Below are 22,184 nucleotides of genomic sequence, written 5' to 3'. Positions count from 1 at the left end.
TTGGTGCATTTGAAGATCCTCTCTCTCTCTCTCTCTCTCTCTCTCTCTCTCTCTCTCTCTCTCTCTCTTTCCCTCCCTCCCTCCCTCCCTCCCTCCCTCTGGAATGTGTTGCACCGTCCCTAGGAAGCCATGGTGCAACTAATGAGATCTCCTCTCCTCCTCCAACAGCACATTCCATCACATCACTCCCCTCCTCAAAATTGTTTCCCTCCCCTCCAAATTCTCAGGATTGCTGGACAGTGAAGGCAGTTGTCACGAGTTTGACAACCCTCCCAAGTCAAATGACTTGCCCTGCAAAACAGCCACAGGATTAGAGAAAAATTGCCCACTTTCCCTTGAGAAGTGAATACCTGTGGTAAAAGACCTGGGACTTTTGGCCTTGGTTTCATCTTGCCTGACAGTCCTGGAAGCCATCTTTTTTATTGGAACTTCAGGGCTGCCACATTTAGGGCCTGGGAAAATGGGAGGAGGATTGCAAGGAGCCAGTGGCAGATTAGCTATAAGAACATCGTTTTCTATGGGAGCCAAGGACACTCACACTGCACTTGGATGGGAGTGACTGGGGGTGTCTCTAGTTGGGACATTGAAATGATTGGACCATGTGATGGGTGCAGTGAGGAAAACCCAGAACTCTCAGATTTAGGTTTTCCCATATGTGCCAATATGCCATCACTAATAAAATGGAACTTTGAGGAATCACTAGCCTCAGAGTTTTCTTTCATTGGGGGTGTTACTTGGAACCTTGACATTGCCCTTGGGTCCCCTGTGAGCAACCTCCCACTCTACTCACAATAGCAACAGCACTTAGACTTATATATAACTTTCCAGTGGTTTACAGCCCTCTCTGAGCAGTTTACAGAGTAAGCATATTGCCCTCAACAATCTGGTTCCTCATTTTATCAAGATTGGAAGGATGGGTCAACCTTGAGCTGGTGAGAATCAAATTGCCGAACTGCTGGTTGTTGGCAGTCAGCAGAATTAGCCTGCAGTACCGCATTCTAACCATTGCATCACCGTGGCTCATGACTCACCAACTCCTCTTCTTGCTTGGAAGTATCTGGAAAGTTGAGGAGCTGGAGAGGCCTCAGTATCCCTGAGGCCTCTCCAGCTCCACAATTTTCCAGATGCTTCCAAGCAGATGAAATCTTAAAGTGTGGACCTGCCTTGTGTTCTCCCACAAATGCTCTGTCTCTGGGGAGCCCTTCCCATGAATCCATCACCAAATTCCATTCTCTCTCTCTTCCCTATCCACAATCACAGGTGAGAGTGGTGGATCCTGGGATCACAGAGAACTGGGAGGTGGTTTCTTGAGTAGCAAGGAACAATGAAAAAGAGAGTAGAAGGTCATCAAAATCCAGCACCTGCAAATCAAAGGCTACTGGGTTTACCTGTTACATGATGGTGAAAGTGCCCACAAGTTTAGAGTCCAACTTCTTTAATGGCTAGGTTGAAATTAATAGAAAGCCATTCTTTGCCCCTTCTGAAATCACTGCCTAGGAACATCTGCTGTTTTCTTGTACGCTGTCCTTGGCCTGAGCAATTGTTCCTTTAATAGGTCACGAGCTGCTTGCTGAGCCTGCTGCACGAGAAACAATTCCTTCCTGGCTGGTCGTAGGTAAAACCCATAGGTGGATTCCATACATTGCTTGGAATTTATGAGTGCATAAAACTGCTGAATTCCGCTAATGGGAGGCATTCTCTTGGCTGTATACATGCTCTAACATCAGATTGTTGTAATAAGGTAATCCTTGACTTACAACCATTCGTTATGACTGTCTATGGAGGCTGCCAGTCATCCAGCTCATGGCTGTCCCAGAAGTGCTTTTTCGAAAGACAACTGCACTTTGTTTTACCTTGAAGATGTTTTGCTTTTCATTCAAGAAGCTTCTTTGGTTCTTGGATGAGAAGCGAAATATCTTCAAGGAAAAATAAAGTCCAGTTGCCTTGTGATTTATGACCATTTTTCACACTTATGACTGTTGCCACACCCCCATGGTCATGTGAACAAAATCCAGACACGTGGCAACTGGTCCATATTTACGATGGTTGCAGTGTCCAGGGGTCACGTGACCCCCTTTTGTGATCTGAGAAGCAAGGTCAAAGGGGAAACCAGACTCACTTACCAAATAACTATTACTTACTTTTTTGCTTACTGCAGTAATTTGCTTATCAATTGTGGTAAGAAAGGTCAGAAAATGGCCCAAAACTCACTTATCAACTGCCTTGCTTAGCAATGAAAATTTGGGGCTCAACTCTGGTCATAAGTCAAGGACTACCTGTACCTGCTTAGTTTTTGCCATGCAAATTCCACCCTTCCTTCTCTAGCTGCATATTCTACCTGTAAGGTCCTGCCTCTACTCCCCACTCAAGAAAGTACGGACTCTTGAGGTAGCAGCGTTTCAAAATGAACCTTTGATTGAAAGGAAGTGATTGCAGGACAAAAGCAAAGCAGGCTCTAAGGTCCCCTTAGGCGATTCTGTTAGGGTAAAGGAGTTAGAAACCCCTCCCCTCAGTCCAATGTTGAATGAGCCAATCCACAGGTGCGAAGATGTTGTGAAGACGGCCATCCTGGGAAGGAGATAAGAGACGGTTCCCAGGTGCTTCTCCCCAGAGGCTTCAGAACTGAGAGCAAACAGATGGCCCTCCCTCCCCTTACATATTCCCCAAAGGTAAATCAAAGCACTGAGTGCCCAAAACCAGAATGTGCGTGCATGCGCATGCGGCAGAGCACTGGAAACCAGAAGACCAGATTGCTGGCACATGCATGCCTGTTTCTTGGCAGGTTTTTTTGGCTGTTTTCAAACCGTTTTGAGGGTATTTTTTGGGCTTTTAAAAGGCCTTTTTAAGGCCAAAATTGGCCTCAAAATGGCCCCCAAATGCCCTGTTTTTTGGCTGTTTTTTGGCTGTTTTTATTTTCAGGTGCTCCGACACCTGTGAAGACCAGCTGGCTGGTGTGCATGTGTGCACTGGAAACCAGAAGAGCAGCTGGCAAAGACTCACGTGCCCACAGAAAGGACTCTGCATGTCACCTCTGGTTATAGGGAAAGGTCCTATGAACTCAAGTCCAAAATTTTGGAGGGTTGCAAGGACTGTAGGAATTTGCTGGATAAGTAGACCTTATCCCCTATTTAAAAAGGGTTTTGTTCTGTTCTTTTTTTGTCAGCCTGAGCTTTGAAAGTGGCCCTAGCCTCATTCAGAGCTAATCTTACTACTGGCCAAGTTGTATGCATTCCTTAAAGTAGGGCATGGTTGACTCCTCTACTGGGAGCTCTGGCATTGGGGTGAAATCCTGGCCTGTTGCAACTCAGAACGGGGGTGAATCCAGTGCTACAATGCACAGTTATTGTATGCAAACTCTGCAAAGAGCAGGAGGTCAATCCAATTATCTTGTTGATACTTAATTAAAAAACCTCAAATATTGCTATAGAACGCTCGTTCTCTATGATCCACCATTAGTGGCCGGATGATGACTTGAACTCAGGCCTTGTCCAGTATCTAGAAGATCCAAAAAACTTTCCAGAACTTTGAAGTGAACTGACCTCACCCTCCCATCAGATATCATTCTTTGTGGGGCCCCATGCAGGCAATAAATGTGTTGCAGGAACATTTTTGCAAGTGCTCTGGCAGTGGGGATTTTTTGGCAGGGGACAAAATGGACCTGTTTGGAAAACCAGTCCATTACGACCCAAATGACAGTATTGAGCCAAAGTAGTGCAGTGGTCAGAGTGCAGTACTGCAGGCTACTTCAGCTAGCTGCCGTTTTGACACTTCAAATCTCACCAGGCTCAAGGTTGACTCAGCCTTCCATCCTCCCGAGGTGGGTCAAATGTGGACCCAGATTGTTAGGGGTGATATGCTGACTCTGTAAAGCACTTAGGGCTGTAAAAGCACTGTGAAGTGATATATAAGTCTAAGTGCTATTGCTATTCCTCCCATTTTCAGGCAGCTCTACAATAAAATCCATAGTGATCTCTCTCCAAGGTGCTGAAGGCTCGCCTACAGTTTGTAAGAATCCCAGGGTTTTTCCCTGCCTCCCTTTTGCTGCTGTGCACACAGGGCAACTGGCAACGTAGCTTTCTATGTCTTTTTTGAGGGATGACCACCAGAACTGTCTTTTAATATGATGCAGGGTTTTTACGAAGCCAAAGTGGCCAGTTTGGAATTGTGGCACACTTTCATGAGAGGAAGCCTCTGGCAAGCTGGAACATATAATTTAAACCCCCACCCCAACCAGGCCAAGTGATCTCTAAGTAAACAGGTATTTTTATGGGCTTGGAACCATTGTTAAATAGGGCTTGTTTGAACGCCTGAATGGTGGCATTATCCATTAGGGGGTCTTTTTTTAGCTTGTGCCCTGGTTATTACCTTGGCTGCCAGCTGGGAGGCTGGGAGAAGGGGTTTGGTCACCTCGGGCTTTTTGCTATTATACTGAGGTTTTCAAACAGTGCATCTGCTAGAAAGTTTTTTCCCCTAGGAAAATATTGGAGGCCGAAGTCGAAACATTTAAAATATTGAGCCCAGTACACTTGTTTTGGGGAGAGTTTCCACGGGGTCCTAAGAGCCTCCAGATTCTTATGATCAGTCCACATTTTGAAAGGGATTTTGTTCCCCTCTAAGAAATGTCTTCAGGTAAAGAGGGCCCATAGCAATGCATATGCCTCTTTCTCCCAGATAGCCCATGTGTTCAGTGTCTGTTAGCTTTTTAGAGGTGTACATGCAGGGTTGTAATTGGACCTGTTCGTTTTCTTAGAGTAGGACTGGCCTGACAGCCACGTTGCTGGCATCTGCCTGTATGATAAAAGGTTTTTCTGGGTCTGGGTGCTTTACGATTGGCTCAGCCCAGAATAATTGTTTCAATTTCTCAAATGCCACCTGGCATTCCATAGTCCAGTTTAAGGGCTGCTTCAGTTTTGGCTTGCCTCCCCCTTTTGTTTTCAAAAGATTAGTGATGGGGAGTGCAATTTGCATGAAAGCCGGAATAAATTGTCAATAGAAGTTTGCAAACCCGCTTGTACTTTCCTCAAGTCCTTCCCTGGGTGAAGCCGGTCATCCTGGGAAGGAGATAAGGGACGGTTCCCAGGTGCTTCTTTCTGGAGGCTTCAAAACTGAGACCAAACAGATGCTCCCCCTTACACATTCCCCAAAGGTAAATCAAAGCACAGGCCAGGTAGGTGTCAGAGCTAAGGTTATAAACTAAGGAATTACAGGGTATGTAGGAAACAGGAAAAGGGTAGTAAGTGAATAAATGATCCAGTCCCCCCCCCTCCCCACAGAAATGGCAGATAGGGATCTGACACGATCACACAAACAGAACTGAAGAATAAAACAGGTTATAGGATTAATAAGAAGCCAAATACCTGGGTATCAATATGACAAATACGAAATGTACTGTATGCTATTTCACAATAATTATGTTAAGACATAGAATGAAGTTTAAAAAATATATGTTAAGATGGGACAAAGTACATTTCTCTTTCTTGGGCAAATTTTGGTGATTAAGATGAATGTTATTTTTGTTTCAGATAATACCTATCCTGACAACTGATGTGCCATTTAAACAATGACAGAAGGTCATATTTAAGTTTGAATGGCAGGGGAACAAAACATGAATAAAATGCAAGGTGCCTCAAGATGTGAAAGAAAGAGAAGGATCGGGTTTACCTGAGTTGAACTTACATTTTGCAGTGTGTTGTTTGGTTTGGATGAAAGAGTGGATGTTGTTGAGAAATAGAAGTCCTTTGGAGTTACAAGGACACAGCCTGAGAATTGGGTAGCATAGATACTTGTGGCACAATGAAGGTAAGGATAATGTAGAATTTAACAATCATTATGATAGCTTGCCATACTGAGAATATGGAACATACCCAGCTTCTGCCCGAAAACACCTTTGTGACTTAAAGTTCAAGAAGCATTTCATAGACAGGAAATAGAAATAAAATCATATGGCTGGAGGGGAGTTTGTAGAACTCCTAATAGAAGGTGGGAGACCTTATACCATTCTAGTCAAATGGTTGTTCCATCTTCTCTTGAAGATCTCCAGGGACAGAGCAGCCATAACTCTGGAGGGCAAGCTGTTCCATTGAATTGTTCTCACTGTTGAGAAATTTTTCCTGAGTTCCAGATTGGGTCTCCCTCTGAGGAGCTTCCACTCATTGCTTCTTGCTTTGAAGAATAAGTCAAAGCCTCCGGACCTCTTCTTGTCTCCTCTGAAATCTTTCTAGTCTCTAAATATCTTTTTTGTATTGTGGTGACAAGAACTGGACAGAGTTTTCCTCACTAGGTATGACCTCACTAATCTGGTATAAAGCAGTACTATCACTTCTCATGATCTTGATGCTATCCATCTGCTGATTGAGCCTAGGATTGCTTGTAGTTCCATGGTGGGTACAATGGTTCTGACATCTGCCAGCTCCTTTAGAACTCTGGGGTGTAATCCATCAGGCCCTTTGATTTGTATTCATCAAGATCAAACAGGTGTTCTCTAACCATTTATTTTGCTTATTTTAACTTTTATTTGTACTGTCTTTTACAATTATGTTTTTGGTAGGTTGGGCCATAGTTTATTTTTGTGTGAAGACCGATGCAAAGAATGAGTTAAGCAGCTCTGCTTTTTCTCTGCTGCCTGTTACTTCTTTGCTGTCTTCTCTCTTTAGTGGACCAACTGTTTCCTTAATTTTTGTCTCGTTATTTATATGTTGGAAGAAACTTTTAAAATTATCTTTGACTTTTGTTGCAACTCTTTGTTCATTCTGAACCTTTGCTTTCCTGACTTCGTCTTTGCAGATTTTGGCTATCTGCTGATATTCTGCCTCAGTTATGTGTCCTTCTTTCCATTTTTTGTACTTGTCCTTTTTGTCTTTCAATTTGTCAGAGAGATCTTTGCGCAACCATGCTGGTTTCTTCTTGAATTTCTTGTTTTTCTTTTTCAGTTGTATTGTGCTGGTCTAGGCTTTTATGATCATATTTTTCAGAGCTTCTTGAGTTGTTTTCCCCTTTAGGATTTTCATCCAAGGAATCTTTTCCAAGTTCTCTCTAAGTTTATTAAAATCAGCTCTTTTAAATTCTAGGGCTTTGGTATCATTGTGTTTTATTGTTTGTGTTTGCATTATGTTGAATTCTAGTATGACATGGTCTCACCCAAGGTTCTTGCAGTTTCAACTCCCTCTATCTCTCATTCTCTGTTTGTAAGAATTAAGTCCAGTATGACTGCCCCTCAAGTTCCCTCCTCTATCTTTTGGACAACAAAGTTGTCCACTAGGTTGGCCAGGAACCTATTCAATTTCTCAATGGGTGCAAAATTAGTCTTGCAATTGATGTCAGGGTAATTGAAGTCCCCCATTACTATTGTAGTGTGTTTCCTACATATATTTGTTAGTTGGTTGGCAAAAAGTACATCTATTTTTTCTGCTTGGTTGGGTGGTCTGTAGCATACATCTATGGCCATGTCATTCTTTTTTTTCTTCTTTTATATTGACCCATATTCATCCATATGCAGATGAAAAACAAGTGAAAGAATGTATGATAAAATGAGGTTAAATGTTGATTACAGTATACAAATGGATCAATGGGAGAAATTATTAGATTTTTACCCCACCTTTATTATTTTATGAGAAACTCAAGGCAACAAACATACCTAATATTCCTTTCTCTCATATTTTCCCCAAAAGAACAATCCTGTGAAGTTGGTTGAAGTGAGAAAGAATGACCAGCCCTAAGTCACTCATAGCTGGCTTTCATGGCTAAGGCAGAATTCACCATCTCCTGGTTTCTAGGCCAGCACCTTAACCAGTGTAGTATACTGGATCTCAATATTTCATTATGCAGTGTGAATATGTGATTGAAAGGATTGAAATTTACAATATGTTCTAATCTTAAAGAATTTTTTTAATCAAACCATCTATTATTGGTATTTGTCACCAAAGAAATTGCTTGTAATTCAGGTACTCTGAATCTTTGCTGGAGATGTAAATGAATGGAGATTTCAGCATCTGATAGATGTCTAGAAAAGCCAACAATATGTAGATACAAATATATACATTAATTCAGAAGATTTTAAAGACTAAAATCTAAACCAGACGTTTGTCTTTTGGGACTAAAGAAGAGCAACTAGAAAAAAAGTCACTAGACTTTTATATATGACACCGGTGGTGAGATTATTATATGCCCCAAAGTGGAAAGATGAGATGCTACCACAATGGCGGGACAGTTGGTTGTATTTATGTACAGTCAATGTATTTATGATTTGTGGTTTTGAAGATTAGGGGAAAAAAGGTTTAAAAAAGTGAGCTTGTTTTGTAATTTGAGATTAAGGGATAACTTTGTAATAATATTTGCATTTGCTACAGAGGGAATTTGAAGTTTCTTTCTATTGCTTTTTATCCTTTCTTTTTTCTTTCTTTCTTTTCTTTCTTTTGTATTATTTTTATTCTCTTAAGAATATTTTATATTCATTTAAAACTTTTAATAAAATGTACATATTAAAAAAAGAAATCAATCAATCTCAAATGGCTAATTTATCATAAGGTACAACAATTTTGTCAGAAGGAATGTAAGATAAGATCAGAAGATATGATGGCAGAGGGAAACGTTTATCAATGCTTTTCTTATGTTCTTATGTATTAAAAAGATTTAATGTAGATACAAGAACATTTAGGTTTGAGCATTGCAATATTGAGGTTGAAGCAGAATTGTGTATAATGAATATTTAATTGCTAAAATGTATAAACTGCTACTGAAATTTGAAGCAGAAGAAAAGAGACTTTGAATGGGCAAAGATGGAGAGGTTCAGTACTGCCACAATGGAGAAAATTATGGGTAAAGATGATGAAACTTTTGAGGTTTCTTTGAACAGAGAAAAGACAATGCTAACAAGGCATCTCTGTAATTTTTTTGCATGAAGTGGAAAAGAAAGAACATTTATGCCTTTGATGATTAGAATAGATTATAGAAAAAACTGAGTTACACTATAATCATAACGCAGGAGGTAAATTTATAATTCTACTTATAACTGTTCTAAAGAAAACCAGGAGCCACTTTGTATTTTCTTTCTTTTTTTGCACTTTTAGTTATTTCATTGATCTCTCTCTCTCTCTTCTTTTTCTCTTCATCTCACTTTATAGTAATTTCTATAAGTTTTTTATCTTTTTCTTAAAAGTTTTAATAAATTCTATTTTAAAATGGGAAATGTTGGCTCCCATCTTGAATTTGGATGAGGAAGCTACTTGCGTTCTGAGTTTGCTAAGGCCAGCCAAGTCCTTGAGGCAGAGAGTCTCCCCGCAATAAGGAGTCCCCCTTCTCCTGATTCATGGCACTTTCGGGAACCGATCTATGGGAGACAAATACTGTAGCTCTAGAAGCCATATCACAACCATCTGCTCCAATGCTTCACTCTGTGAGTGTGTGAACACAGATATGCTCATGCATAATATGCTTACAGAGAGTGGGTTGCAGTTCTTGTGCAAAGGAAGCTGTCATCATAATCTTATTCACAAGCCTTAAGCAGAGGAACATGAAACACTAACACAAAGAAGAGTTTTTTTTAAAAAAAGATTAATCTTATTTATTCATCACATTTCATCAGTATAGTCTCTAAGTGGCATGATATAGAAGTTTAAAATTCTTCAACAAAAAGAATCAGCTAAATGTAGGTAAAGGTTCCCCTTGCACATATGTGCTAGTCATTCCCAACTCTAGGGGGTGGCACTCATCTCTGTTTCAAAGCTGAAGAGCCAGCACTGTCTGAAGATGTCTCCGTGGTCATGTGGCTGGCATGACTAAACACTGAAGTGCACGGAATGCTGTTACCTTCCCACCAAAGGTGGTTCCTATTTTTCTTCTTTTTATGTGCTTTTGAACTGCTATGTTGGCAGAAGCTGGGAAAAGTAACGGGAGTTCACTCCATTACGCAGTGCTAAGGATTCAAACCACCAAACTGCCAACCTTTCTGTTCAACAAGCTCAGAATCTTAGCCACTGAGCCACCGCATCCCTCTAAATTTAGGTACAACATAATAATAAAAAAAAGATTCCACAAAGATTTTCCACGTATTGAAGCCAAGAAACGGATTTCAGCTTCTGCACTTCATTTCCTTGACTTCTCTGTGCACAGTGGGCTCTTGGTGGAGCACCAGTCTGACTTTAATGCAAAATCAATGCAAGGAAAGTAGCAATCACCAAGCAGCCACTCAGCTGCTGAAGTGCTGAAAGAACCCAAACACTCTTCAATTTAGCTCCTTGAACTTCTGACTTCTGGTGTCTTTCTCTCCCAACGTTTACCCCTCTTGTCCCCTTTGGCACCTGAAGTATTTGGCACCCTGACTCACAGCTGGTTTACCAACACCCTCACTCACTTCCTCACCCACCATCCTTCCATAGTCTCTGCTGCCCTTCACCCTTAAAGTATGTTTTCCCATTAATTTCTCCATCACTGACTTTCCTTCCTCAAGTCCCCATTTGCGACCAACAGTCAATCTGGGGCTTCCATGAACTTGCAGTTCCCATGGACTTTGGACCCAAGAAGGATGGCTTCTCACCAGTTCACTTGCATAAAATCCTTCATCGGACAAAACCCCACCCAAACTCACCTTTCTTAGTGGCTTCAAAGCTATCGTGGAAATGTATCCTCTGGATATCATAGGTTAAGGTTGTGTTGGGTAACAAAGTCCTATTCCGGTTGATGATGTTGGCTGAGAATCGGAATGCTTGTTCCTCGGCATTCATTACCTGGGCATTTGGTCCATCGGCATATTCAAAGATTCCTCCTGCAAGACAATTACAGACTGTCATGGCCACCTGCAATTCCAGTCAGGCCCAAGCAGAGATTGCAGTTCCAGAAGAAGAAAAAATGTGAAGATACATGAACCCTCAAACAGTGCAATAAAAAACTGGTTTAGGTTTAGGGCAAAAAAATGGCCCCAACAGGCCAACTGGAAGCTTGGGAACAAACTTCCAGTTCGCCTGTTGGGCCTGTTTTTTGCCCATCCCAGCCTCCGGAGGCTATCTTGAAGCCTAAGGAGGGTGATAATGGCCTCCCCCAGCCCTCTGGAAGCCAGAAACGGATGTTTCTGAACTTCCAGTTGGCCCATTGGGCCCGTTTTTTGCCCTCCCCGGGCTTCAGGAAAGCCTCCGGGGGCTAGGAAAAGCAAAAAACAGCCACAACAGACGAACCAGAAGTTCAGAAACCATCCATTTTGATGCGTACACATGCACAAGTGAGCGGGCAGGATTGAATTGGTGTGGGCACACATGTACATGTGATAGCACATGCACACACAATTTTGGCACGCCATAAGAAAAATGTTTGTCATCACTGCCCTAGGAAGTGCAAGAACTGCCCTTGCCTCCACAATCTGCATCAGCTGAAGCTTCCAAATGTTCTCCAAGGATAGCCGGATGTAAAGCGCATTGCAGTAGTTCAGAAGTGAGATGACCAGCACAGGGAATATGTCTCAGACAGATACAAACATAGTTGTTGTTTGTCCTTGGCTTGTGCCTATGTAGTCATGTGTGGGAATGACCTTGGGAAATAAGGGGATGGGATGCCACCAAAGAGGAGGGAGACCACAACTGAACAACAGGTAGAGAAAGAAACTTAGAAAGGATCTGCTCAAAGTTATCAGAAAGTAAAAAGCAACAGCGAGATATTTGTATTTTCAGACTTACAAGATTCTGTTAATATAGTCATACAATAAAGTACAGTTAGCTCATCTGGTCATGTTACTTGTCTGGTCTACTTGGGAGTCTGACAACCTACTGTGTGACTAGTTTCCATTCATCTACCCTGTATTTACTTCAATATCACAGAATGTACAACATTCTGTTTTGCTGTCCATTCTTGGAGTGAAATGCCCTATTTTTAACTAACACTCCTTTGCTATAGATACTAATCATCTAAACAGAATTAATAGGCCTCCTTCAGAATCAACTGCTGTGCTGGAATTATAGACCTCAATTCAACCTCTGGGTTTTCTGGAGTTCTAGAAGATTTTTCAGTGATGTTCCTAGAAGAATGTCTGAAATTGCAAGGGGTGGGGTGGAATAAGAGTTTTCTAACTCTTTGTTTTGTTTGAAAAATTGAGGGTGGGAAAACAGATTATTACCATTTCCTCCCTTAATTCTCACAGTCCTCTCTCTGGGTGGCTCAACAAGAACTGCCATCAATTAACCAATTTTGCTGCTAATTTTCAGTGGCACACTCTGGTGTGCTCTGGGTGTTATGTGAGCTGCCCACAACAACTAGTGAAGCACCGGGAAATCATAGACAAGGCAACTGAGTTCAAGGCTCTTCCCCAGTGCAGCATCCCAGTCAATGTCAGACTAGCCTCTGTGTGAACATATCCACTGAAGGAGAAACAATTACTTTGGTCATCACCGTATATGGACCAGGATTTCTGACTGATCTGCCTAAGAAAATCAATCAATGTCAAACCCAAAAGTCTCTTTATCTTTCTAAATGGAGAAAAAGCAGGATTCGACATAATAAATGCAAATATCATAGATATTATGAAAGAAGAATGAGAAAAGGGACTACATAACATGGAGACAGGCTTCAGTTCTCCTCCTGGTTTTATGTTCTTCCAGCAAGCACACCAAGCTTCTCTTACCCTTGCAATTCACCCCTGCTGCTGTTCCACTCTTCCTTTTTAGAGCAACATTAAAAATAGAGCAAACCCTTCCAGCCGGTCTTTGCAGGCCATTCTTGAGGCATTCAGATTCTGAGGCTCTCTTCAGAACAAACAAAGCAATCTTAGCAAAGTCTTAGCTCTGAAAGTTGCATTTTGCTGCCATGGATGGACAAACTAACTTCTCACCATTGTTACAGAAGAAGACAAAAATCTCTGCAAAGGCTGCATCCCAAGAATCTCCTGTAGAGATATCCCAGCAGTTTTCAAAGACATTAGAAGACTGTTCTAATCTTAAGATTATTATTGCTTCAACCCTCATTGGCTTAGGCCTGAGACCCCTGAAATTAGTTCTAGCCTGGATCTCTCTTTAATCATTACTCATTACTTCTCATCTGTCCTCAGGTGCTTTGGAGAATAAGCTGAATTCCTCTTCACTGTCACAACCCCTCAGATATTTGAAGACTGCTATTGTATCTCTCCTAGTCCATCTTTTCATTAGACTAGATGTACCCAGTTCTCGCAACTGTTCATCATATGCTCCAGACCCCTAATCATAGATTCAAACAGGCTCTTTGGGGATCTTTTCTTCTCTTTTGAAGCACCTCTTTCAAAGGAATTCAAACACCTTTTTTGAACTGATTTTTAATCAATCAGAATAGACTGGAAGGGAACTTGGAGGTCTTCTAGTCCCACCCCCTGCACAAGCAGGAGACCCTATGTCATTTCAGATAGGTGGCTGTCCAATCTTAAAAACCTCCAATGATGAATCTCCAACAACTTCTGAAGGCAAGCTGTTCAACTGGTTAATTGTCCTCACAGTCAGGAAGTTTCTCGTTAATTCCAGGTTGTTTCTCTCCTCGATTACTTTCCATCTATTCTTTTCTTGTCTGGCCTTCTGGTTCTTTGGAAAATAAGTTGACCCTCCCTCTTCAGACAGCTGTTTTACTCCATTATTTTCTAACAGACCAAGCAACCTCTTGGCTGATATTCTGCTTCCAGCATGTTTCAATTGTTAGAAATTATTCTGACCTTTCTGTATTTACTAACACAGTTCTACTTTCTTTGTTTATTTTCAGGGCTTAAACCTCCTTGATTCTGTGCCTGAATCACACAATAAGCTTTTGTCACCTTCAAGAGTCCTGCAGTGATTAACTTGCATTCCAATTTCCCTTTTAACTAATTCCTCCTCAGGTTATGTAATTCTGAAGTTCACCAGGCTGTCGCTGAATCTAATCTTAGCAGTTTCCACTTTCCAGCCAGTCTTGCCTGATCTACTTCTTGTCATGGGTCAAAGTGACGGGACCAGAATCTCTCTCCTCTGCTAAATTTTGTGACTTATTGAACTAGATCTCTTTCTTGCTGTCTGGTAAAAGGGTGCTAAGCCTTCTCTTCTCATTTCCCCATCTCAACATAGCAGAAAAGTGGACTACAGTTTAATTCAAAGGTTTTAATTTTTTAACAGCATTTCTTCTAGACTTGAATTAGTTTGTGGTAGAAGTTAGGGATAGAAAAGAAACAAAAACATACCTCATTTTTCAGAGTATAAGACACACCCTTTTCCCTCAAAAAAGAGGCTGAAAATCTCGGTGCATCTTATACACAATACAGCATTTTTGCCTCCCTAAACCCCCTTCACCAAAATGGCCATGCAGAGCCTCTAGGAAGCTTTCAGAGTGCTCCTGGGGGCTGGGTAGGGCAGAAATGAGGGCAGAAAAATGGGCCTTTTTCAATTATGCCCCCCCAGCCCCCAGGAGCACTTTATAAGCCTCCTTTTTTTGCATGCCCCTTTTTTGACCAAAAATGGGCCAGTTTTCTCAGAAAAATGGCTAGTGTTTGACTTGTTTTTGTGCTAGCCCCAGGAGCACTCTACAAGCCTCCTAATGACTATTCATGTCCTTTAAAAAAAATGGGCTGTTTTTGGGAGGTCTGCAGAGTGCAAAAACTTTGTTTTTAAATTTGCCTCTTCAAAATCGTAATACATCTTAACATCTTAATACTCTGAAAAATATGGTACCTTTCTAAATGCCTCTTCTCTCCCAAGTGTATTTTAAAGAAAGGCCCTTTCATGTGAGCTTGAAGTGCACAAACCATTACAGTGTTAGAATTATTGGTCATCATTAATTGATGCCAAGGTTTCTGGGTTTCAATGGGACGCTCTACTTGCTCTAACTTCTGAAAGCAGAAATTGCCCTAAACCCATTTCTATCTTACTAGACCAGTGATGGGTAACCTTTTTGTTGTTGGGTGCCAAAAATGCAAGGGTGTGTGGGAAGTTATCATCCAGCCCTCTCCCAGAAAAATGAAATATCTTAGGAAATATTGAAAAGGCAGAATATTTCTCTGGATGTGAAAAGAAACATGTTTTAAAAGACAGAATAGTTGCCTATAGCTTTCTGCCCATCCCCAGCTAATGGGCCATTAAGATGGCCAGGCTAGCCCACTTTACAAAATAAAGACTTCTCCTCACTGCAGCTGTAGGGGGAAGGGATATTACTCAACTCTCCACATGACATCTGAGAACTCATTTATACCTGGACTCATCACAGCCTAGAGAGTAACCCCCTGCATGGCACCATGGGAGTCTGACAACCAGTCAGAATACATTTCTTACACAGGAACAGGAAACAGAGAGGTGGGACTAAACAGGGTATAAAAAGCCTAGCAAGCCCCTTCCTCAGCCTTCTCTCTTCTTCTCCATCAACCTTGAAACCTTGTGATCACCTTTTCTGTACAGGGCTCAAGCCATGTGGCCCTGTCCAACAATAAACCATCTTTCCAAGCAGCCTCCATGTCTCCAGTGTCTTCTTCCCCACTTGGAGCTGAACCCAAAAGGACATTTCTTTCAACAGGTGCATGCGCGATAGAGCGGGTAAGTGCCAGCACCCATAATGCAAAGCACACCCCCACAAGCACATGCATGCACAACCCTCACACACATTCCCCCCACCACATGCGCCGCACTACTCGCTGCCAGGCTGAGCTTGGTATTTCCTCCATGGGGCCAGGAGTGGCCATTTTCGCCCTCTCCAGGCTCCAGAAAAGCCTGGGAAGGGTGAAAAACATGCCCAATGTGCTAACCAGAAGTTCGGAAATGATCCATTTCCGGCTTCTGGAGGGCCTCCGGCTGAGGGAGCCCGTTTTCCCCCTGCCCAGGCTCCGAAGGTTTTCCTGAAGCCTGGGGAGGGTGAAAACTGCCTCCCCCAGCCCTCCAGAAGGCCGAAAATCAGTTGGCTGGTGCACACATGCGGGCTGGAGTTGACAGCTCACATGCCACCAGATGCCACGTGCCATCTGTAGCATGTGTGCCAAAGGTTCACCATCACGATACTAGACAATCTGTACGCTATTGGGTGACCTTTCAGAGATCATTCCTTAATGAAACAGAGAAATAAAATGACCATCAATGGGCAAGCAAACAGTGCAACTTTTGATTTCCCACCGATTTCCCCATTGACTATTAGGGAGCTGTCAAGAGATTGTTGGAAGTGAGGATCATAAGATCACAGCTGACTATGGCAGCATAGCAGCCGCAGTGAAGCAGCAGCAACCTGGAAATATTCAAGTACCCACAATTTCCCACATTTTATTCCCATGTGAGTTATGGGTTTATGGCATTCTGTAAGTTAAACCATTTAAGTTACTATACCTTAGTTCAGTGGTTCAGAGCTGGCTGGAGAATTCTGGGAGTTGAAGTCCACAAGTCTTAAAGTTGCCAAGTTTGGGAACCACTGCCTTAGTTCAATAATTGATGTGCTATGCCTTTCAGTTTCACACAATTAAAGGTTACAAACAGATAGGAGGATTTTAGTAGTATATAGAGAGTATAAAATCTTTTCTTTGGTTCAAAAATATTATTGCTCTGGATGTTGAAGTTTCAAAAGAACACTTACATCTTAAAACTTTTATATTTCCATCTAAGCATTTTCAATATATATCCTAGAAAAGATTGCCTGCATCTTTTCTGATAAACAAGCTTTACCAAAAAGGCAAAAGCTTTTGTGAACTGCAGCCATCTCATCAGAGCCACACAGAATGGCTAAACTGATCTGGATTTAAATTGGGAGGCTGAGCAAAGGGAGCAGAAGGCAGGGAAGGACAGGTTGCTTATGCAAATACTGGTTACATGTGGGACAGATTACAAGTATCTCATCAATTAACAATTATAATAGGTTAATAACACATTATGTTTTTGCAACCTTCTGAGATTGTGGGAAACCTTTTGATGTATGTGAGTAATTTTTTTTGTACCTCCTAGTCAATGCTGACTCTGGCAATTGCCAGGACAAGTCCCCACAGTGTTCTTAGCATCATTTTTTCCAGAGGTTTGACCCAGGGGTGAAATCCAGCAGGTTCTGGAGAACCAGTAGTGGAAATTTTGAGTAGTTCGGAGTACCAGAAAATGCCACCTCTGGCTGGCCCCAAAGTGGGGAGGGAATGGAGATTTTGCAGTATCCTTCCCCTGCCACGACCAACAAGCCATGCCCACAGAACCGGTAGTAAAAAAAATGAATTTCACCACTGGTTTGACCTTGCCTCCTTCCCAGACTGAAAGGGAAGAGCTAGCCTAAAGCCACCCAGCTGACTTTGTGCCTAAGGTGGGACTAGAACTCACAGTCTCTCAGTTTCTAGTCTGGAGCCTTAATCCCAACATCCAACAAAGTACTGATTTCAAACTGGTGTTCATTAAATCTTTTGTACAAAGTCTTCATGATTGTCCTACACATGTTCATCCCACCAAGACTTTCATGGACCCTGCTGACATGTCCATCATTGCTACATTTCTGGATCAATATTTTTTTAGAATCAAGGCCTACATGCAATCCACTGACATCTCCTTCTCCCTGATTTACTGTAACTATAAACACAACACTTCACAATTATTAGCTCTGCAGGACCATAGCAGGAGTGTCCACGATCCTATTTGTGAACCAAGAGAAATTGTGTTTCTGTTGTATCACTGATCCTACTAATATCATGTCACAAAATTAAGCTGAAATCCAATTTCAAAGATGGTTACAATTTTTTTAAAAGGGCAATAAGGCTTCCACCAGCATCACCTTTGAAATTTTCCATTGACATTCTAGTGGCTTTCTCTGTCACTGGTTGGTGGGAGTGATTTTGGTGGTTCCTTGATTGGGCCAAAAAAGAAAACAAAAAGACCACTTCATCAGCAATCAACACCCAGATGAGCAGAGATTGACATCAGGATTAACATTAGGCCAATAATCAAGACGCAAACAATACCCAATCAAGGAACTGACAAAGAAGCTAACACTGAATAACGGCCCAATCAAGGAATCACCAAAACCACTCCCACTGGCAGGGCAAGCCACCAGTAAAGGGGTGTCAGATGCATCACGTGCTATTTCTGCCCCCACCTGTTTTAGTGAAGGGGAAAAAAGTCGAGTTTCACACCCCTGCACTAGTATATAAAATGAGAGCAAAATCCCCACTCCCTACTCACACTGATGATGTTACCTAGTTGGGTAATGAAATGTTTGCAAGAAAACAACCAAGCTCTGAGAAAATAGAAGACCCCAGAGTTCAACCCTAAGCTACAAATATTCTCTTCTATTGAGAGTAAGAAGTAATTTGTTTTCAATGAAGTCAAGTGATAATTGGCCCCGGGGTTGAAGCTGGCAAGTGAAGGAAGCCCACCCCCCCACCCCGCCTCCCACCAAGAATGAAATATCTTGGGGGATATTAAAAGAGGCAGAATATTATATTTTTACCAAAGGAAAATTGGAGAAACATGTTCTTAAAGGCAGAAAGCAGCCCCAGTCTTCCTGAATATTGGAATAGCCTCCAGCAGATGCCTGAAGTCTTTAGAAATTGATATTTTGTACCTATTAAGAAAGACTGGGCCAATCTATTCACAAAATGCCTTCAGCCACAGTTCCACCAGGCTGATGCTGATGGGATTAAGAATTTACATCCCCCACCCAGATTGTAAGAACAGGACATGGCCTCTAGGACACAATAGGATTAACCATTAGAATAGAAAAAAGCACAAGGCTCCTACATTGCATAATCCCCTAGAGCAGTGCTTCTCAATCTTGGCCCACCTGAAGATGCGTGGATTTTAATTCCCAGAATTCTGGGAGTTGAAGTCCCACGCATCTTCAGGTGACCAAGGTTGAGAAACACTGCCCTAGAGCATCTTGGAACCCTATAAAAAAATCCACCCATTTCTAAGCCAAGGGGTCAGCCACCCCACAAACATCCTTCCGTCAGTGAAGTTTCTGGAATCCAAATAAACCTTATTTCCTTGTAGCCTCCATTTCATTTCCAGCGCCTTTCTCCCAGCTTGGAACCGGACCAGATTTTTCTTCCAACATAAGTCAGGGATGGGTGATGCTTAGGCCAGGCAGAAGTACTGCATAAATGTGGAACCAGGGTCTGCAACAGTGGTGGGTTCCTACTGGCATTCCTACCAGTTCACTGCGCATGTGCGTGTGCGCACTTGAAAGAAATTTGCTCAGAAAGCAAGGAAAACAGCTGAGAAGCAGCAATTTAATTGGCCACCCCTGATCAGCTGGGCTTCAGAAGCTGAAATAAAGCTAAGTTTAGTTTAATTTAGTTTATTGCCATTGCATCTTGCACAACAAAATTCAATGTGATCTTCAGTGTACAATGACAGTTCAGGTTGTGGTTGTTAAGGAATCACATGCAGTCATTAAGCACAACATCAGGTGGTGTCTGGTTTCCTCATTGACTTGGAAGCTGGCAGTAAAATCCCAAGAGGTAATGATGTGGCTGTGGGACGTTGTGACCATTGTAACTGTGTGCCAGTTGCTAAGTGCCCCAATCATGATCCTGTGACTGTGGGGACACTGCGACTGCCACAACTTCAAGGACCGGCCATAAGTCTTCTTGTTGAGCACTGTTGTAACTTCAAATGGTTGCTGAAAAAGAAGTCAGTAAGTAAGGATACCTATATAGTCAAAAGCCCTTCCCTGTCTTTCATGATTGACAAAGCATAATGATACCCCTGATGATAACAATTGGACCAGCCTCTTGGTGGGCTTCGTAGTGCTCTGGGGTCTCTGGCCTGCTGGCAAAACCATGTCTTCATGTTTTTTATCATAAGTATAACCCAGAGGCAGGCAGGCAGGCCCACTTTCAAATCAACAAAGAACTGGTTTGGTCTCTGCTTGATGGCAGAGCTACTGGTTTGGGAGAACTGGTCCGAACTGGAAGAAACCCACCATAGGTCTGCAACATGTAAACTGGGATGAGAACAGCTAAGACTCCACGGACTCCAAAGACAGGAAAAAAGGGCCTAGGATTGAAATGCTGCAAATGAGGCCCAGAGAGACTGTTCTCTTCTGCAGGATACAGAGCTCGTGACTGTAATAAAGAAACTAAATGAGGTGCATCATGTCTATGAACCAGTGGTGAAATTCAATTTTTTTACTACCGGTTCTGTGGGCGTGGCTTGGTGGGTGTGGCAGGGGAAGGATACTACAAAATCCCCATTCCCTCCCCACTCTGGAGCCAGCAGAGATAGTATTTGCTGGGTCTCCAAACTACTTAAAATTTCCACTACCGGTTCTCCAGAACCTGCTGGATTTCACCCCTGCTATGAACTTCTGCTATCCTTAAATATCAGGCTGCATTTCTGCAGAGTCCAAACCAGAGGTGGGTTCCTACCAGTCCAGACTGGTTCAGACAAGTATGTAGTAAGTCGGCTGGCCACGCCCCCAAACTGCTTCTATCAGCGGTGCCTATCTTGTTTTTTGTTTCGGCGCATGCGCAGAAGCAATTTTTTACATCAAGCACGCATGCAAAGCATGTTCCTGAGTGAACAGAAGCCGGAACACATCCCTGGTCCATACCTATTGCCATGGCCAGGGAAGTCCACCCTAATACTAGTTGTAAAATAGTAAAACCCAAACAAATGGGATTATAACTTGAATAAAGGAGGACATTAAGGTAATAGGACAGCCAGATACGTGATTCTTAAAGGAAAGAAGGTTCCAGATGAGATTTCATTTTTGTCAGAAGTAATACCATGGATTAAGATTGTCTTAGATCCCATGCCAAATCCTCATTGTTGGCTTGTTCTTTTCAAGATCACCCTAATAATTACACTTTTTAACCCTAGTTCAGATTTAAAAAGCCAGGTTTTAGGGTTTCATAGCTCTTCTTGGTGCAATGACAAATATTTAAGAAAACTGTAGTATTTCTCAACAGCCCGCAATCTAATGCTAGGTCATATGTACTAAGATATGTTCTTGGTCTCACACCTGAGTCAGGATTATTATTCATTATTTGTTTGTATTTGTTATAGAAGTTATATCCTTCTATGCTGTTCAGCTGAGCAAGTCAAAATAGTATAAAATCATAGTAAATAACACCACACACATCTGAGATAGCTAATTATCACATCCTTAATCCCTAAATATCTGCATAACAGCTTTCTTTAACAGCTTTCTCGATATTAATAGTGAGGTTGCAATGCTTGCATCTAATGATTTCACAGGAAGGATACTCCACACATTAATCTCTAAATCCCCACTTACATACTGCAAAGAGGGTGACGACTCTTAACACATACTCTCTGTTGGCCTACCTTCGTCAGTCAGAGTCTTCCAGAAACAAGTGGTTTGACAGGTACTAAGCCAAGGAGGACTTTATAGAGTTATTACCACCACCTTAAATTGGACCCAGAGACAAAAAGACAATCAATGATGCTCTTACAGAAGAAAAGTTATGTGGGAGTATTACAACACTCTTGTTAGTATCTAGGCTGCCATATCCACACCAAGTCTAGTTTCTCAGCAATCTGAAGTTCAAGGACAATCATATGCAGAAGGGATTTAAGATAGTCCAACTACAAGATGATAAGGGTATGAGTAAGTATCCCAAGTGCCTCCTATCCCAAGAACGTGATACTTAAACTCAACTCCAAACAAGATTATACAAAGGCCTTTTTGGTCACCTGCTGATTCAGCAGGAGCCATGAGTCCAGAAAGACCCCCCAGGTTACAAAACAGTTCCTTTGTGCAAATTCAACTATATTTAGAATTAAAACTGAAACCATTTTGGAATCCATATTGTTTTGTTTGGCTTGAGCTTCATCCTCATCCTCATCCTGTTCCGACCTTGGCTTCCTGAGAGAATAAAAATCACATGCTTAGTCCCAAAAACCCTCTTTTTATTTCAACGGCTGTGAATTATGTTCATTCACAGCCCTGAATGAGTCACAAATAGTTTGTAAAAAGACTCTGACAGAAGTCTGCCATAGTCTTTTGGGATAAAGCTGATAAGCACCCACCTTTATCTCCCTTGAAAAGCTGCCAAATACCTAATTGCCAATCAGTTTTGCAAGGCCACATGGAGCACAGTCTCAAAATGGAGCTTCAGAGTTTAAACCGACCAGAATGAACAAAGTTGCTTCCTGCAAAGGCTCACGTGCCTTTGCTCCTCCTTTACTACCAAGTCTCCCCTTTTGTCTTAACTATTCTTGCCTTCTGGCAGCTCTGTGCACGGACACACTGGGAACAGGCTCCCCTGTTCCTCTGCCTTGCTGATGTCAGACTCTGGAGGTTCTGGAGAC

The 22,184-nt window shown here is 42.1% G+C and overlaps 1 protein-coding gene across 1 annotated transcript in view; it reads right to left on the bottom strand.

Annotated features, from left to right (window-relative positions):
* GRIK3 (glutamate ionotropic receptor kainate type subunit 3) overlaps positions 1–22,184 on the bottom strand; it is a 289,005-nt gene that overhangs the window by 127,014 nt on the left and 139,807 nt on the right. Inside the window, exon 2 of the mRNA XM_087728183.1 lies at positions 10,583–10,759. Within this exon, the coding sequence (XP_087584309.1) occupies positions 10,583–10,759 (177 nt within the window). The remainder of the gene's footprint in view (positions 1–10,582; positions 10,760–22,184) is intronic.

This window comes from Thamnophis sirtalis, unplaced genomic scaffold (assembly GCF_051295495.1).
Source record: "Thamnophis sirtalis isolate CommonGarterSnake01/CBP01778 unplaced genomic scaffold, rThaSir2_p1.2 scaffold_13, whole genome shotgun sequence".
In the NCBI taxonomy this organism is placed as follows: domain Eukaryota; kingdom Metazoa; phylum Chordata; class Lepidosauria; order Squamata; family Natricidae; genus Thamnophis; species Thamnophis sirtalis.
The sequence above is the reverse complement of the archived record's forward strand: the minus strand, read 5'-3'. Positions and strand labels throughout refer to the sequence as shown.